Below are 18,057 nucleotides of genomic sequence, written 5' to 3' on the forward strand. Positions count from 1 at the left end.
TTTTGAGTAAAAAAATAATGTTTACCTTCTTGCCCAAAGAGGTTAAATGAGGAACACAACAGCAGAGCTCTGGAGCACCTTCCTGTGTATATTCTATTACAAATTTCTTCCACTCTCTTGTGGGAAAATTCAGTCTCTAGCCAATTGTTGATAAAGGCAGCACGTTGTAATTTCATGCAAATGTCATCATGCAGTTTCCTGCAGAAGGCCAGGAAACCTATATCTAGCAATGTGCTAACAGCATTTCTCTCAAAGCTGCCCAACTAGTTTGGCAGGAGGCATCCTAAAAACATCTCCTGACTGCAAAGCCAAGTCATCCTTAGCTGTAAAACAGCATTAACACTGGAGATCCATGGCTGTAGTGCTGTGTGTAGTTCCTTTTGAATTTGGTGGTGTCAGGACTTGGACACTGGAGTGTGCAGGGTTCTTGCTAGGATTTAGAGATCCCTTATTCAGAGCTGAGCTTGCTTGCAGAGATAGAGCAAATGAATAGGAAATGCATGAGTTTTATGTTGCCTGCAGGTAGTAGGTACTTGTTCAGGTACAGAGCCAGCTTTCTGCGTGTGGAAGGATTTTAATTAGAGAGAGTAAGAAGTATTTCCTTGATCTATAACAGGAATCCCCACCCAGGGGGTATTCTTTTAAATCACTGGAGCTAAGAATAGGAGTCCAAGAGAGGTTTATCACATGGTGTTATGTCCCCAGCATGCAGTGAGATGCAAAGAAAGAGATGGGAAGCACAAATCTGCACACAGTATCAGATCTCCTCAGTAATATATTCCTCCTTTTCATTTCTTTTTTGTACCATTTGCATTCACTTTCTTGTTTGCTTTTCCTTTCTGCGTATTTCTTCAGACTTCTTAGTCACTTGTTTCTGCCTCTTTTTCTTTCTTTCTGTATCTTGCCTTTCCCATTCCATTCTCCATCTTTTCTTCTGCTGCTTTTGTGAGTCCTAGCCATTTTTCAATGCCTTTTTAAAATACCTTTCACTACTTTACTTCTTCCAAACTCTGTGTTTTCTCCCTGCCTCTTACACTGTCATTCCTCCACTAATTTCTTTGATTTGCTCTGTATATCCCCTTAGAACTTGTTTGCAATCTGCTTCACTACTTTGTCTCAGAACATTGTACCATATGTGCAAATTCTAGGCCATTAGGAATAGTAAAGGTTGGAAGGGACCTCTGGAGATCATTGAGTCCAGCTCACTGCTACAGAAGCTTCCTTGAGTAGTTTGCACAGGAAAGCATCCAGGCGGGTTTTGAGTACTTCCAGAGAAGGAGATTCCACAACCTCTTCGGGCAGCCTGTTCAAGTACTCTGTCACCCTCAGAGTAGAAAAGTATTTCCTCTTGTTGGTATAGAATTTTTGCCCATGGCCCCATTCACTTGACTTTTGTCCTTTAAGTATTTGTAATCACTGATATGATCCCCCTTCAGCCTTCTCTTCTTCAGACTGAACAGTCCAAGGTTTCTCAGTATTGTCTCGTAAGGGAGATGATCCAGGACTCCAGTCATCTTTGTGGCCCTCTGCTGGACTCTCTCTCTGACTTTTTCAAACTGAGGAGCCCAGATGGACACAGTACTCCAGATGTGGCTTCACCAGGGCAGAAGATTGCCTCCCTCAACCTGCCGGCCACACACTTCTTAATGCACCCCAGGATACCATTAGCCTTCTGGGCCACAAAGGCGCACTGCTGGCTCATGGCCAACCTGTTGCCCACAACGATACTGAGGTTCTCTGCAGAGCTCCCCACCAGCAGCTCAGTCCCTAACCTGTACTGGTACCTGCAGTCGTTCCTCTCCAGGTGTAGGACTCTACACTTGCTCTTGTAAAATATCCAAGGTTCCAAACTGCACTGCTTTTCCAGCCAGGCCAATTGCTTGTGTGCAGAGTTTTTCCAAGTTTCAAAACCAGCTGCTCGTACCCCAAAACAATTCCTGCTACTGCAAAACATTTAGATGTACCAGTTCTCTTCTACAAAATGCTGGGAACAGGAAGTGGGCAATGACTGTGCAGCTAAGCAAGTAATGAGATGACTAGACTGCATAACACTGCAGTTTGCAGCTGCCTGCAAAAGCCAGCCGTGGCTTGCTTTTTTCCATCAGGCCAGTTACCCATCATTGGATAGTAATGCTGTGTTGAAAGGTGAGGTGGAGTAGCTTGGTGATCTGAGCAAGTCCTCACCTATGCTCACTTTCTCCGTCACAGCCAACGCCCTTCAGTACAAATACATTTCTATACATAAGCTCCCACACAGGTTTTCCCATGTCCTCCCATGCAATTTCTTGCCCACAGCCCAGAGGCCAGAATGGGTGGAACAGTACAGTACCTTGTAATGGCATTTCTCACGTTAGCAGGAGCTGTTCTGATATTTCCCTCTCAGATGCTGCAAGTTGAATAGGTTTTACATTGGGACTTCTAAATTTCCATAGGACTGGAAGGGTCTAGGAAACAGGACTAGTACACTCAAATCCAATTGCTGAATGGAACAGAGATTATGGCATAACCCTCCTTTTTGGCTGTATGATGTCCATTATACCAAAAGCATGAGGCTGGCCTGCTGGCTTCAAGGGGCTCACAGAGACAGATTACATCACAGCTCTACTTGCAGCTGTACTTTCTGGCCCTCTGTGGGCTATTTGGGCCTATTTGTGTTGTTGCTTGTTTGGTTTCCATCCACACCTGGTTCCTTCAAACTGTGCTATGGCATAAGCCTAACACCTTATCTGAACTCACTTACTAGGTTCTAGTATATTAGATCATCTAAGATACCATTAGTCAAAGCTAAAATCATGATTAGCAACTTAACAAAGCAAGACTAAATATTAGTCTAGTCTGGACTTGCTAGTAGGAAATAAGAATTATTTTCCAAAAGCAGAGAGAAGAAGCAGATGTGGAAAATGAACCAGAGCTTTTCATGGCCTTTTGTAAACTGAGACAGCTTCTTATCTGAAATATCAGCTTGCCTTGCATAGGCTGGGGTACCTTAGTGTTAGTCAGGAGGTGGAGGCAGACAGGTCTCTGCCTGAGGCAGTGTTCCTGTGTGCTTTCATGGGATAGCCCTCCTTGCAAAGGCACCAACAAGAAGCTCTCTGGGAACATATGTGAATGCACTAAGTGTTCTGATCAGCATTTAAATGGAGTATGAGCTGGATTGTATGGCTCCTGCACTGCAATATTTTAATGATCTGGAAAATCTGAAAGTGATATCTCAGCTTTTCTCCTTCAGTAAGTCTTGTCCAGGCAGAAAAAGAGAAATGAGGCAGTCTAACAGAGATTTTCATCAATCTAGCAGACCAGCAGACCAGCAGAGCAGTAGCAATAACGTATGATATGGCTTGCTGGACACCTGCAACTACTAGACCACGAGTAAGTGCTGAGTCACAGAGAAACTGCACAGACTGTATGCAACTAGTCCATCTTGCCTATGTACAGACTGCTCAGCTGCTCATCAGCTGCCAACCTCACATGCAATGCCCAGACCCTTGGGAGAACTGGTGGACACCGCAGTGATGACAGCTCTGGATAACTACAACCCCAGCCTCCAAAACAGATCAGACAATGATGGGGCACATAAAACCTTTTCCAGACACTCAGTTATCACTGAAGCTATTGAGATAGTAAAGATCTTTGCAGGCTGTTTCCTCTCAGACAGAATAAAATGAATTCTTACATACTGAATTCTTCTATCCATGTATCAGAATGCCTGATGAAGAGCAGCAAAGACCCCCAGATGCCTCAGGGACTCATCTTTTGTTGGTTTTGTTGAGTTTGTCTCCTCAGTGCCTTCAAAGATGTGAACCAGTGTATCCACTAACTGCCTGATATTAAGATAAGTCAGAGTCCATTAGAGGCTCACAAAGGGAAGCCAACTGGTGAAACCACTTAATCTTTGTGACTAAACCACTACTTGTTGTTTGGGAACATCAATAATCAAAACAGAACTCTCTCCAAATCCCTAATAGCCACTGTGCTGTTCTCTGGTATGAGAAGAAAGGAGTATGTATGAAAGGTTGCATGTTCACATTTAGAAATCTCTTTCTAGGTTCTTTCACATCTGAAGAACCAAGGAATACTCAGTTAAAATGGCCCCTTCTTTGAAGATATATTATTGAACTCACTCTATATATTGACCAACTAGTAACATACTCCTTAACTGTCAGCTATTATCTTGTAGTCCAAAAGGGCAATTCAGTCACAGATTTGATTTCTTCATATATTTAACTGTGTCCTGAATGAATCTATCAATTTCTGTTCCTATCTTCTTGGAGGCTGACTGAAGGAAAACAGATTGACACTGGATGTACTACAGACATTTGACACAGGTTTTGTAGTGCTTTATTCTGAACAGTGATTAGGTAAATGAGTACTGAACATATGCAGCAGGCAGTCTTCAGATAGAAATGAAAAACTAGTTACAATAATTTCATATAGAATTTGGAGACTGGTAATTACAATGTTAATCTTACTCAAGCCAAAGTCTTTATTTCTTTCTTGAACCCCAGAGGTTAGTTAAATGTGTGAAGCCTTCTTGATGCTGAATCCAGAAGCAACAGAAAATCTATCTGAAGAGTGTGGCACTTTCAATATTAATCCAAGTGATATCTATCCTAGAACTGCATAACCTTCTTTTTCTCAGGATATATATAACAGAGTTCCTCTCAGCTGCAGTGAACTGGTCACCTCTGCCGTGTCTGAAGGAGAATGAGTGAAAAAATCCCACGCAGTGGAGTGCAACCTCCTCAGCCTACAAACTGATGTAGCTCACACTGAAGAGTCTTCTAGATGTTTTATTATTGCCTCTTGCATCCATACGTGCAGCTGCTGTTTCACAGATGCAAACTCTGAGTTGTTTAGCTGTACTATTTCACCGTGCCTCAGCAGGGTCCAGCAGGGCACCCTGGGTCACCAACTATAGCCAGGTACAAGAGGAGGGTTATCACATCACATGTCCACATTTTCCCCTTTTATACACTAGAAATCCACTGAGTATGAGTCTCGAGGTGTTTTGGATATGAAACAGGAACGCAACTCTTCCCCCCAGAGCCTTTTCCAGCTCCTGGTCTTTCGAAAACAGGCTTTTTGTTCATTTGGTTTTGGAAAAAGGTGTCACAGAGGAACAAAATATTCTTGTGGATAAGGATGGAATACTTCTTAGTAAAATATCATTCTGCACAGTGGGAATCCTTCAGTTTAAGGGGATTAATAAAAGGAAATTAGTTCTGCTGCATATGTAGAGTACATTGTACTACCCTGCTGCCATATGAACCTCTTAGAATTCCTTTCAAAGGTGATAGTCAGGACACCAAGCTTTACAGGAACATGCATCACCATAAATGTAATCGTGTTTTTTCATAATATTCCCTGCTTAAGGGGAACAGAATCTGCCTGAAAGAATCACATTGCGAGTTTTGTTGTGCCTAAACAAAAAGATAAACGGATGGTCAGCTTTAAATTCATCTTTGTGTTGCAGAATCCGATATCCTGGTACCTCTAGAGACTCTCCACCCTGTTCGTTTACTTCCAAAGAGACTTTATGAATGATCTTCGACAAAACCACACCTTTGGTTTCACACATTTCAGAGAAATCTGATGCACTCTCATCAAAGACATTTGTCATGCCGAGGCTTTCCAGGAGTGGCTTCAGGTCATAATCACCTTCCACACTAAACTTTGGAAGAAATACATTCACTTTGGTGTTGGCCATTATGCTGGGATTGGTCCACTGTAACAATGTCTCAGGGGTGAGTGCCTTTTCCAGCTGAGGACAAAGAACAAAGGAAATTAATGTTCAGTTCAGAGAAAGTGGGAACAAAAAGACCGTTTCTGAACTCATCGCTCCTATCAAACACCAAAAAACGAAGTCCAAAAGACAACTTTTGCTTATAGCATTCAGAGTTAACTTACACTCTCAGTTCTATTGATGGAAAGATTATTTGATCTATAGAGTAGACTTCCAGAGAAACTCCATTAAATGTGCATACTCTGATTATTGGTTCTTCACAAGCGTTTGCTATGTAATCAGCTCAGCAGCCTAATGAAGGAATCCAAGGAAGACAGTTCCTACCCAGGCTGCACACACCTTTGCACCAACACAGCTGTGCACGGAAAGCATCATCTCAATACTGTTGTTTTTCTCTCACCTTTTCCAGGCCGGTCGTCTCATCTTCAATGTCTTTGGGGAGCAGAATGAGCATGCTGATATGTTTGTTAAGGCATGGAAGTTCAAGGATTGCAACATTTAACTCTTTTACATAACCCAGGCAAAACGTAGCTTCCAGATTCATCATTTGCACTGGCTTAGTTTCAGTCTGCAAAACACAAGAGGAGATAATCTAGCACTCCTTTTAATTCACAGAGAAGATGAGAGAGGAAATTTTGTAAGTGGTACACTCATTACCATTATGGAATTTGTTGGCTTTCGTAAGTAATGATATCAGCTGTAAGACTCTACTAGTGAAAGCTGTTTGTACTTCAAGGGGAGCAGTTTTCCTGTGTACTTAATACAACGTACTGGGGATGTGCTTTAAAGGAAAAAATTACCTACTGTTGGTGACCCTTAGTGCTTGTTTCACCAACAGCTTCAAACTAGCAACGTAACAAGAAAACTGGCTTAGGTACTTTTGCAACAGCATGCAGGTTTTGATAGAGAGTCTAAGAATGCCATGTAGTAACAAACATTTCTCACTTTCTCTCATTGAAATTTCCTTAGCACAAACATTTATTTGAGTGGAAGCAGTACTCTATTTTATTTTAGGACATACCTTGTTGACTTTAAAAGGACATTCTTTGATCTCTGCCTCTGGGAACTTCTTCATCCAGTTTGTGACAAAATAAGCTGCATTAACTAGGAGGATCTGAGTCTGGTCACTTACACTATCCTCATTCAAAATATTCTCCATTTTGCCTGTGAACATGGTTAAGCTGGTCATTAATACAATAAATGATCAACATATGTGTTGTTTTCACAGAACATGGAAACACTGTACTGAATTAAAATATTTCTGCCCTGCACCTCACAGATAGCAATTTTAATTATAAAGGGAAATTCCAAAACAGAAGCATTTAGTTCCCTAGCTGCAGCTTCATGTTTGAAGTGGAATTTGGGTCAAGACAAATCTTCCAAGTGACATTTTTACTCGGTTTACATAAAACAGAATAAGAAATATGTCTACTGCTTTTGTTTAGTACTTTAAAGAAGATACTGAAACTTCAGTGAAATTCAGCAGATAGAACTGAAAAAATATTTCTCATTTGGAGAGCAAGACTTCAAGAGAAGCTTCTGTTTAGCTTCTACTCACTTTTGGAGTGATACATGAGAATAAAATAACCCAAATAAGAAATATCGCTAACTATCTAATTACAGTTCATTACCAAGCAGTGCCATGGATTTCAAAAAGAGAATGAAATTCCTTCCCTCACTTAATTTCGTGTCTGTTCAAACGCTGTCATAAGATACTGAATTCAGAATGCTGTGTATTTTAGTCTCCATTCATGCATAAATCACACAAGCAGTGCAAAGTATTTCCCCGTGGGCACCAATGTCACCTTGGGATGGACCAGATGTGACTCAGGCACCCATATTTTTATATTTGTACCACATGAGGGCAATAGGCAGCAACCAACCCTGGAGCTACCTGTGAGCAGCATGTACATAAGCTCTGCCTTGGGCACTGCGTACCAGACCTCTACCCTGCATAGAGTGGGCAGGCTCTGCCTGGGAGCCCTGATGGACACTGAGAGGTGCTTCCTGTGACTTAGTGGCTCAGAGGTACTGCAGGAAAAGTGCAGCCCTATTGCCACAGGAGCGTCTCCAAGTAAGAAATATATGTCCACCTGTGGTCAAAATCAGCTGTGCTGCTGAGATGAGCTACTAATTAACGGCTTGAAATTCAGAGTCTAATACATACTCTCCATTAGAGAATGGGGCCAGGATTTGATGTACTGATGTCAGATGTTTGTAAAGCTTCATTCTGCCATACTTTCCCAGTGAAAACAAATGAGATGCTTTGCCAAAGGCTAACGCAAGGTCTGCCTCCAGAAATGTCACAGTAGTAAAGTAAATGATTTAAAAGCATGCTAATGTGGCTAATCCTCATGAATCCAAATAATAAGAGTTGTCCCATTGCTTTCACTATATATTTATTTCTAGAAGCAATAGTTAGGAGTTGTTATGAGGACAAAGATATCATTCTTCAAAGTGGTAAGCAGTATCCCTGAGGTTAGGCCCTACTCACCATCGGTTAGCTCTGAGAGAGATTTGTTGATCTTCTGTCGTGTTTCCTCAGTTTTTTCTTTGAACTCCACTAGTTCCAGCTCCGATGGAAAAGGCCTCTTTGTGGAGTTAACAAAATCCTGAAAGACACGAAGTACCGAAGCTAACCTCCCTTACATGCTCTTCACTAGATGACTTTCTACATGGCCTACAACACCAGTACCCCAAGCTTCATTATGGTGTAGGCGTAGAGTATATTACAAAGGACAGCTAATAAGTAACAGCAAGCGACAGCCAGGATACACAGCCACATTCCGCATTCGTGCTCCCAAGACTGTCTTCAATCCAGTTACACTGGCTGCTGAAGTAGCTTTGGTATTACAGGAGTGAACACGTTGCCCAAGTTTGAAAGGATAAAGCGGCCTTCAGTCTAGACCTGGGCAAAAGAAAGGGACGAGACAAAGGCCACAAGCTGCTCACAGTGTGCCTATCTTTGTCAGATGACATGCCCACTGCTGTGGATGGGACCAAAGAGCAGGCAACCTAATTATAACACCATTTAAGCAGGTTGTGAGTCTTCTGAAACATCACTTCTAGGCTGAAGTTGCCCTTGCGTGGGGCAACTATTCAAAAGCAACTCTGATAAATCAAACACAACGTTTTTCTCAGTTGTTTGCAAGGTCCTTAAATTTCATGGCCAAACAACACCTTCCTCACTTGTGTTGTTTGAGTAACCAGGCTTGTGCCTCCTCAGTTAGATTAAGAAAACTATTCTTTATGCAGTAATTACTTGGGTGTGTGGACTAGACACACACTTGCACCACCATCTTTATTTAAAATCCTTCCCAGTCATACTTACATTGCAAAGCCCTTGATGTGGCATAGAAGTCACACTGTATTCAAAACCTACTAGGTCTACTGACCTAAAACATATTAATGAAAGAACTGCAACTGTAGCAGTAGCTGCATTGCTTGGGGTCAAGCAGAACAATCATCCTCCTACAAACTTTTATTATGCTGTTCATCATTTGAGTCTAGTCAAGTAAAAGGTAATAATGAGAGAATGTATTTTGAATAACATCGAAGTCTGGTTGGTCAAGCAATTCAAGCGCGTTTCTGCAGTACTTACTGTGGTAGGACTGAGAGATTTGTCTACAAAGAGCCGCTTGACCATTTTCAGTGCAAAGAAAGAGGTGAGTTTGGAAACATCTGCAGTTACCGTTTGAAACCCAAAAGAAACATCTTTGACATCTTGTAAATGGAGCACCTGATAATGAACATAACAAGATACTGATCACCTTTCTTTTTATCATCTAAAAATTCAGAGAATCATAGTATCATTAAGGTTGGAAATGACCTCTAGGATGATCTAGTCCAACCCATCACCACCATGCCCACCAAAGCACATCCTTCAGTGCCACATGTACACATTTCTCGAACAGCTTCCACTACCTGTTCCAATACCTCGCTGCTCTTTCAGAAAATAAATTTTCCTAATATCCAAACTGAACCTCCCCTGGCGCAACCTGGGGCATTGACCTCTCATCCTATTAATGCTACCTGGGAGAAGAAGCAAGCCCCAACCTCACCATAACCTCCTCTCAGGAAGTTGTAACAGCTTGACAATAAGTAATATTTGTTTGTGACCAGAGCTTTGACTTTTTGTATTTAAGCTAACAACACAACTCTCACTCTTATTTATTACTAAAAAAAACTCATTTATTTGACATCCCCACATAAACCTAAAGACTTGATTCTATCAAAACTTCAACCGAAAGTGTTTCCTTCCTGTGAGCAGTCCAAAGAATTCCATAGAGCTGTTCATACTAGTAATGTGATTTAGTGAAATACACATCTGCAGTGTGGAGTCACGTTTTCATCAAACTCACGTTCTTGTCCAAAAATCTGGAGTTTAGAGTTTAGAGGCCAGATAAATAAATGTTCCAGTTAGTTTACTTTCTGCAGATGGGCTACTTCGTTGAAAACTGCTTACCATATGGCAAAATTTGCTGATTATTGACACATGCCATCATGTGGTATTTCAGCAGAAATCAATCAGATAACTAGGTGAGCTTTGGTAGACAGAATGTGACCTAGAGGTATGGCTGCTGACCCACCTCCCAACTCCTGGGAATCACATGCCCAGTTAAGGATGTTCTAACATGACCTAAAACTCTCTGCTTTTAGGTGCCTCCCTGTTGCAAGATCTTTGAGAGTGCATGTTCCATTAAAAACAGCCTGCCCAACCCTTATCATCTTTCCCAGTCAGCATTAGTGATCTTTTCCCTTTCAGCCTCACTCCTGCTCTTTCTCCCTGAACACATCATGTCTTTACAGACACAGTAAATTACCTCTTGAGAAATGTGAAATGTAAATGCGCTTGTGTAACAGAACTTTATTTGTGGATGTGGATGTTCACTTACTATGGGACAGTTCAATGCAAATTGCAGGCACAAGTGAAAGTGAAATTAAGCATAGGATAATATTTTAAGCTCTTCCATTGGAAAGACAGTGCTTGAATTTTGAAATGGTGAGGAAGCTTTGAGGTGTTATTTAAACTAGAAATAAGATCTAAAAATCTTTTTTTTTTTTTTCATAATCCTATTTGTGAAAATATCCAGCAGGCCTTTGTGGGTATATCACTTTGTTGCTGTGTAGATAGGCTCATTGCAATCTGTAGGATGAGTGAAGGCATCAGAGGCTGTGCTCCTGCAGTGTGCCAGCAGGGAAACCAAAAATATAGGGAGGAACTGCTAAAGGAAGCAAAATGTATTCAAATACGTGGAATGCCCCTGAGACCCAGGTGATAATCAGCATATAAATGCATGTTGAATTTGCTTCTCATTCACCTCTAGGTAGCTGCAGAAATTGTGGGCACTGGAATAAAAAAATCCTGGCTGTGACAGAGGCAGTCGTGCAGCCTCTCCACACCACAGAACGACCTCGATACACTCGTTGCACCATCACCATGATGCTGCTTTGTGGTGCTGTAAAACCTTTGAGCATTTAGTGCTATTTGCAAGGCAAACTACTATTCAAGCTGTGCTGCCTCCTACTGCGTTATCTTCCTCTTAGCTGTATGGCAGGAGAAAGGGGAAATGGCAGACAGAACTGCTAAAATCGCTTGGTAATGGCAAAATTATTTCCAGTCCTGTTAAGCTTAGGCAGTCCTGAATAACCATAAAACAATTATCCGGAAAATGCAGTGACTTCAGCAGTGACCTTCAGCCATAGTCAGCACTCTGCTGAAAAGAGACAGGGCCTTAATGCAACTGCTGAGGACTCTGCCATGTTCCTCTCCACCTTGTAAATACTTCAGAAAGCTTTTTTCCGTATGCCAATGATTTTCGGCCTCCTTGGTTGTGTGGAGCCATGGAGTGTGGAAACATTCTGGAATTTTGGACGGACAGTTTTCTATCTGGCTTAAAAGGGAACCAGCATTCCTTTAAGTATTAACAAGAATAAGTAGGAAAGCCACCTCTGATAGCCACATAATTTTGCAGCTATAGAGAAGGATGCTGACAGCTCACCTTTTTCATTTGGTCTGCAGTGTCACCCTTTGTAGCTTTATATGCCAGAGCCAAAGACGTGGAGGTACACAGTGGGGCAAAGACAATATTGGCTGTTTTGTCCTTCTCGCATAGCTTTTTGAACATATCAACAGCAAAGGCAGTGTTTGCTAGTTGCAGAGCATCCATTGTCATCCTGAAACAGAAAAGGATAGAGATGACCCATAGAGTGAGCTCCTGTTGCAGCGGGGCTGGCAGGTCACTGATTTCCTTGCTGAAGGAGGCTGGACACCAGTATGGGGACTGGGCAGCTTGAGCCTACAGCCTACAGTCTGACCAATCCTGTCCAGTCCCAGACACCCTCAGCAGCTTTTGAGGAGAGTCTCATCCATGCCCAACCAAGGTGATGCGAGTGGCTCAGTAAAAGGCCTTACCTTCAAGTGACAGCTGGCAATTCTGCGTGCTGAATGGAGCCAGTATTACCAGATATATGTGGAGAAATCTGGGTTGGTCAGAGTGACCCACACATATCGAGTCACATTGGATAACATATGGATTTAATCTGGTTTTAATTGATGTTCCTCAAATGGGCCAACTTATAAGGCACTCTGCCTATGCTTTGGGCCCTTCTAGTACTTTCATAGGCCTTTAAGAGTCTCACAATCTTTCCTGTCTCTTGCTTCATGTCTAATTGTTCATTAAAACTTTAGCTGTGGCATATCCTCTCTCTAAGGGGTGATTCCCTGTTCTCCCTACCCTTGCTAGAAGTCTCCAGAAAGCTGTCTGGTCCTGTAGGTTGAGATCATCCTAGAAACTCTAAGTACTTAGCCTCCTACATAAATACTGCTATGTGCCCACTCATCATTTACAGTGATGACTGCAAATATTTTCCTAGCAGTTCAGAGTAACTGCAATTGCCGCAGGGCTGTTAGCTGATCTATGCAGTCAGGAATGGAAAAGATGGTGCCAAGCAACAGATGTTCTGGACCATGTTCTGGGAATGCCAAGGAATATTCCGATCTTCCAGACTGCTTTCATAGATCTAAAACTGCACTTTGGTGTAACTGCATTTGTGTAGATTAAAGACAACAAAGGTAAACCATGGAATTCAGCCAATATCATATCGAGCTTAAGACCAGCACAGATATGGAAGATGGTGACTCCTGTGGCATAGTGAGTTTGACACTATTCTACCTCCAAAATCATGTGTCCCTAAAGAAAGGGAAAGGCAGTCTGATAAATTGGTGCTCAATAGTTCTGTCTACTGAAAGAGACAGAAAGGAAAAGGAAAAGATGAATACTGCAAGGGACTTCAAAAGAGCAAAGATTTCAAACAGAACCCAAAAAAATTCTTTAACATGTGCTCTCCCCAGGAAAAAAAAAATGACAAAATATTGGAATTTATCTGGCATGGAGAGGTGATTTTAAAAGTTCTATTCTTATCCAGACATCTATTTACAATACATTTCAGGCTCTGATACAGAAGATATGAACAGGAAAGTTGGCTATTTATTTGAAGCATTACCTTGGTGAGAGGTTTGCTGATCTTCCAAGCAGCACCTGAAGGACAGGGATTTCTCTCAAATGACTACTAAATACTGCAGTTCTTAAACATTGACCTGGTTCATACCTTTTGCATCCTAGATTGCATCAGATGAGTAAAGATCTCATCAGATGAGAGCAGTTAGGTAAGTCAAGACAGAAATGGGAAGAGGGGACATATGGGCAGGGAACTGTCTCCAGAGCAAGGACGCCTGCTCCTAACCACTCACTCTCATCCCTGTTTTGCATGGCATTTTGAATGACAAAAATCTGCTTCAAGAGCATGTGTCATACTGTCCAAACTTTGCTGAATATCAGACTCCACTGTATAGACATGCTGTGACTGTTTTGGTAGTTGAGAGTAGAGATTTCCAAAATAATCTGTGGTATTTATACATTTTTATAGGAGTAACAGAACAGGGGAGTATTTTGTCTGCAACACAGCAGAGAAAACTTTGATTTCCATGTAAGATCTGTAGAAAAGGCCTTCATGTCTTTGTTTTCATTAACTTACATATGTATATATTCTATATATTTAGTAAGGCACCTGGCTTAATTTTAGCTAAAAAACGCTGTATAAAAGGGTACTGAAATGTATTGCACAATTTAATTAAGTGAAAAAGGATACTGGCATAAAATCAAGGCTTTTTAAATCCAAATTTGAAGAACACTTACCTAGCAGTGTCCTCTCACATAGTGCTTGTTGGTATTAGCAACAAAGTATTTCCTAATTGCCTCCCAGTGCAAAGAAATTTATCAATTTATCTTGAGGAGGGAAAAAAATAAAATATACAGCACTGGAGAAAGTTATCCCCAAATAAAAATGAAGAGGAGGATGTTTACAACATGTAGAGGACTCCTGTAAGTCACTTTTCAAGCAGAATGGGTCTGTCCATCTCCCATGACACTGGCAGTGTCCCAAGGTGCTTGGTAACAAAGATTACCCTGGGAGATCCTGTTTTATAGTGTCAGCAGGAATCAAGATGGTGTCAGAGTGAAGTTTGGGAAATGTTCTCAGAGTTTTTCTGGGTGTAAAAGTGAGAACTCAGTGCCAGTCAGCATTACAAGCATCTATGTCATTCCTGTGGTCACAACTTCTCACATATAAAAGCAACTAATTACTAGAAAAGTCAAGCTTGCTAGAAATGATGGACTCTGCATATGTCAAAGGAGAAGAGAGCTTTGGGCAAAATAGTGGCGAAAGGCAGTAAAAATAAATATGAAGATCTGGGACTGCTGCTGAGGGAGTCACTTGGAACAACAGATCAAAGAAGCGTATGTGAAATCATCCTTTAAAATGCCTTTCTGCACTTGCTCAACACAGACATGCACTTCTGTGCACCTTACATAAACTGCTCTGAACAGGATGCCTACCTTATTTTTCCCTTTGAACTCATTCTCTTTAAGGGCACTTTAAGGTCCAGGAGCACACAATCCATATGCGTACTTTCTCTGTCCCAGGTAAAAATTGAAGAAATGGGCAAGTACCAGTTTCCCAGGCATTTCTCACTGAGGAGACAGTGGAAAATTACCCAAGGAACCAAGAATGTGTCATTCAACATCTACCATTCTCATGAAGATAAACAATACGCATAATCTCACAATGCCAGAATGATGTGTGCAGTTTACATGAAAAAATATTTCATTTGCTAGTGGAGTAAAATATCCCTCTTTAGTTATGGTTGGCCTGATGCTATTTTCACTTCCAAATCTTCCTTACAGACTAAGAAACTATATGAAATCATAATAACTTCAAAACATTTCATGTTCCTTTCTGACTTCATGCCAGAAATGCAATCCTGCCTTTTTAACATCAGCATTTTCAGCTATATTGGCAAATGACCTGCAGTGATAATAAAATGTGCATGTGCTACCTGCGTTTCACTCTCCTAGGTGGCAAAAGATTCAGAGTAAGGAAATTAATCGTGAAATTTTGCAAAATTAAATGACACCCTTCTACCTTACACCAGTGAAATTCTGCACCAGGACATAGCAAATTTTTTTCTGGTACCATTCAAGCTGGATCATTTTCTGCAAAGTTTCTATGTTCCTCTTCCGTGAGGACACCTGGAGGTACTTTGTGGTGAACCTTTTACAGACCTTCTGTTCACTCGGAAACTGATGACGTTTCTCAATGCTTTTGTTACGCCAAGAGAATCTATTCCTGATAATGGTAAGGCTTATCACTCTTATCATTTCTTTCTTTTAGTGCTACTACTGATATAATGCACATTCAGAGGATTTTGTGGGGGAAAAAACTCCCTTCAGTTTCACCCTGCTGTTTTAATAAGGGCTTGGATAGCAAAGAATAATCTCTATCTCACCATCTTTTTTAACTGCATCTGGTCAGTCTTCTTTTTTAATGCTCCATTTATTAATGGTGTATGACACATAGGAGCTCATGGCGTTCATATGCTTGAAAGGAATTTACTGCATGAAATATTACAAAATCTTGAACCTCTTTAAAGCCCTGAGCACCCCAAGCTGTGTCAGTGACCCCACTACAGCAAGTTCTGGCTGAGTGAGAAGGGCTGATGCCCCCATCAAGACAAAAGCCCATTAGGTGCCCATGAGTGGTCCCAGAAACCAGACACAGCTCCTGAGTCAGTAATCACAGGAAACTCTCACACAGGGAGGAGTCAACAAAATTGGAAATGAAATTTCAAGAAGGGCTGTTTGGATTCTGGCTGAGTCCCTGCTTTCCCAGCAGAGCAGCAAGTCAGCATTCTGAGAGGCCCGCGGCACAGTGGCACCTTCTATGCACAGGCAGCCTGTGATCCACCCAGCTTTGTTTAAAGCTGTGATGGGGCCACAGAGTTCAAGAAACACATTCAGATACAGGAGGAAGCTGAGAGGCTCTAGAATCAGTTTTGAAAAAAATAATTTAAAGGTGCTTGGTAGCATAAGACACTATTTTTGCTTTGTCACTTCTGAATGCAACCAACAAATAAGGCTTTGTTTACTGTTTGCTTACTAAGTGAAAAGCTAAATGTAGCTTATCTTCTAAAAATTAATCAGAAGAACAGCAGCATCTCTGCAGAAACCTGACAAGTCACGTCAGCTGAATGGTAAGAATCATCTGATAAAGCAGAGCAAGCATTTATTTCATTCTTGCCTTTGTTAAAGAGCCCGGAGGAGAGCACACTTGGGGCAGACAGGGTAGTGGCCATCCAAGCTGGGCTGGTACTGGGACTGTGCACCAGGGCTACAGCTCAGGAGCTGTGAATGAACACCCCACAGTCATTTCAGTTTAGATAAATGACATGAAAGAACACTTATTCACAAGTGGGGCATTCCCCCTCCAAACTAGATCATTTGACATGACCTTACTGGAGCTCTTGTTCGGATAACACAAAATATAAAGGAACAAAACTCTTGTGAGCCTCTTCTTCCTACTTCTACACAAATGGCAGCTCTCCACCACGCAGGCTACACAGCATCGTGACAAATACATGATCTCCTCTAAACAGATGTTTCTCTGAGAAACACACAATATCAGACCAATGCTTTACTTTAGTGAGATCGGGGTGTTCATCAGGTTGTGGAAAAAGCACCATCAGCGACACAATTGAGAAAGTCACGCCAGGAATAGGAAAGTCTTAAGAATATGCTTTAATTGTGCCTCATAGTCAGTGAATTCTTCCAACCGGATGAGCACACTGAAGATAAAGTAGGTAATTAGCAGACTTAAGTACTTGTCCTTTGAACAAGCAAGGCTTAGACAAAGCAAAGAGAGCAAAGCAACACAAAACCCATGCAGAAAACAAGAAGAATATTCTTTTGTAAACTTCTAAAACAGTCTACACCTACTTAGAGATATGGAGCATTTTCATGGCATCATATACAGCCTGTTTTTCTGATTCAGGAAAAGCCATTTGGAACAGCCAACAGGTAGTCTAAATATTCTAATAATTCCTTTGCAGCCTCACCTGACAGACCCCACTCACCGTTTGCAATGAATCTTTTCAAGGGTAAGGAATGTAGACAGACGAACACAGCAATGCTGGGACAAAACCAAGATGTAGTTTAAGGAGGCTTTTTTCCACCCTTAATTTCATATGCTGTCTTTTCGTACAAGCTTCCTTATCCTGCTCACTCTGCGATTACATTTCACGTCAGAGATTTTATAACTATTAGTTAGGCATCAAAGTAACAGAAGAATAAAAAATGTTGTACTTACTTTGCAAGGGTATAATCCTGGTAAATGAATCAATGAAATGGGTCCGACACGAAGAACTAGAGACCTGTGGCGAAACCTTGCTGAGCAGAAGAGTCTGTTAGCTTGCCTGCTCATTGACACCACTCCCACTTTCCCAGCCCTAATTACGCACACACTCTCCCTTTTTTTTTCTTTTTTTTTTTCTCCCTTAATCATTCTCCAAGCAGCTCCTAAACTGGAGGAGCAGTATGAGTCACACCAGAGTTGTCTTTGTCTGCCCAGCTACTGAACACAACAACATGCTCCAGCAGGAAACAGCAGCCTCGGCACGTTGCCTGCAGCAAGTGCCCTACAAAAGGCACCAGACAAGAGGGAGCAAAGACTCTGAGAGAGAGTGTACCAGAGTGAAGGAGCAATTGAAGAACTTTCTGAGCAAAACCAATGCTCCAAGGTACACTGGAATTGCTGCGATTTGTAAAAACTTGTAATTGTGAAAAAGATACACAGGAAGGCAACCAAAACGTGTGATGGCCATCCAGTACTTTGCGTCTGTGTATGCATTAAGATAATGTCTCAATGTTGTCTTTGTGAGGGTTGTACATTGTACTTGGCTGCCTCAAAAGCCCAAGGCC

General features: G+C 41.6%; 2 protein-coding genes and 1 long non-coding RNA gene across 6 annotated transcripts in view; 1 reads left to right on the top strand and 2 right to left on the bottom strand.

Annotated features, from left to right (window-relative positions):
- LOC104910127 (serpin B12) overlaps nt 1–3,238 on the bottom strand; it is a 12,762-nt gene extending 9,524 nt beyond the window's left edge. The window contains exon 1 of the mRNA XM_010708418.3: nt 26–3,238. The gene's annotated coding sequence lies outside the window, so the exon portion shown is untranslated. The remainder of the gene's footprint in view (nt 1–25) is intronic.
- The window catches only part of LOC104910128, an 85,441-nt gene extending 79,880 nt beyond the window's left edge, over nt 1–5,561 (top strand). For all 3 annotated transcript variants that reach the window (XR_004159148.1, XR_004159150.1, XR_004159149.1), the window contains one exon: nt 5,474–5,561. This is a non-coding gene — a long non-coding RNA (uncharacterized LOC104910128). The remainder of the gene's footprint in view (nt 1–5,473) is intronic.
- SERPINB5 (serpin family B member 5) lies at nt 4,301–17,594 on the bottom strand. Of its 2 annotated transcripts, none has more exons than XM_010708417.3 (7): nt 17,447–17,594; nt 11,746–11,920; nt 9,345–9,482; nt 8,238–8,355; nt 6,765–6,907; nt 6,144–6,311; nt 4,301–5,761 (listed from the first exon to the last, which is right to left on the bottom strand). In XM_010708417.3, the coding sequence occupies exons 2-7, from the start codon at nt 11,917–11,919 to the stop codon at nt 5,369–5,371; spliced, it is 1,134 nt and encodes a 377-aa protein (XP_010706719.1). In that variant the 5' UTR covers nt 11,920; nt 17,447–17,594; the 3' UTR covers nt 4,301–5,368. The 2 variants fall into 2 exon arrangements, with proteins under 2 accessions (XP_010706719.1, XP_019469326.1); XM_019613781.2 differs by lacking the exon at nt 17,447–17,594 and adding an exon at nt 14,641–14,745.
- Between the last annotated feature and the right edge of the window lie 463 nt (nt 17,595–18,057).

Source organism: Meleagris gallopavo, chromosome 3, assembly GCF_000146605.3.
Source record: "Meleagris gallopavo isolate NT-WF06-2002-E0010 breed Aviagen turkey brand Nicholas breeding stock chromosome 3, Turkey_5.1, whole genome shotgun sequence".
NCBI lineage: Eukaryota > Metazoa > Chordata > Aves > Galliformes > Phasianidae > Meleagris > Meleagris gallopavo.

What these genes read in the sequence shown, in the direction of transcription:
- SERPINB5 (XM_019613781.2), bottom strand. Translation starts at nt 14,705, where the DNA reads ATGGATTGTGTGCTCCTGGACCTTAAAGTGCCCTTAAAGAGAATGAGT. An exon ending in TCTCTCAGAGCTAACCGATG is followed by an intron (nt 6,908 to 8,237) that starts GTGAGTAGGGCC and finishes CCATGTTCACAG; the next exon opens with GCAAAATGGAGAATATTTTG. An exon ending in AGACGACCGGCCTGGAAAAG is followed by an intron (nt 5,762 to 6,143) that starts GTGAGAGAAAAA and finishes CTTTGTCCTCAG; the next exon opens with CTGGAAAAGGCACTCACCCC.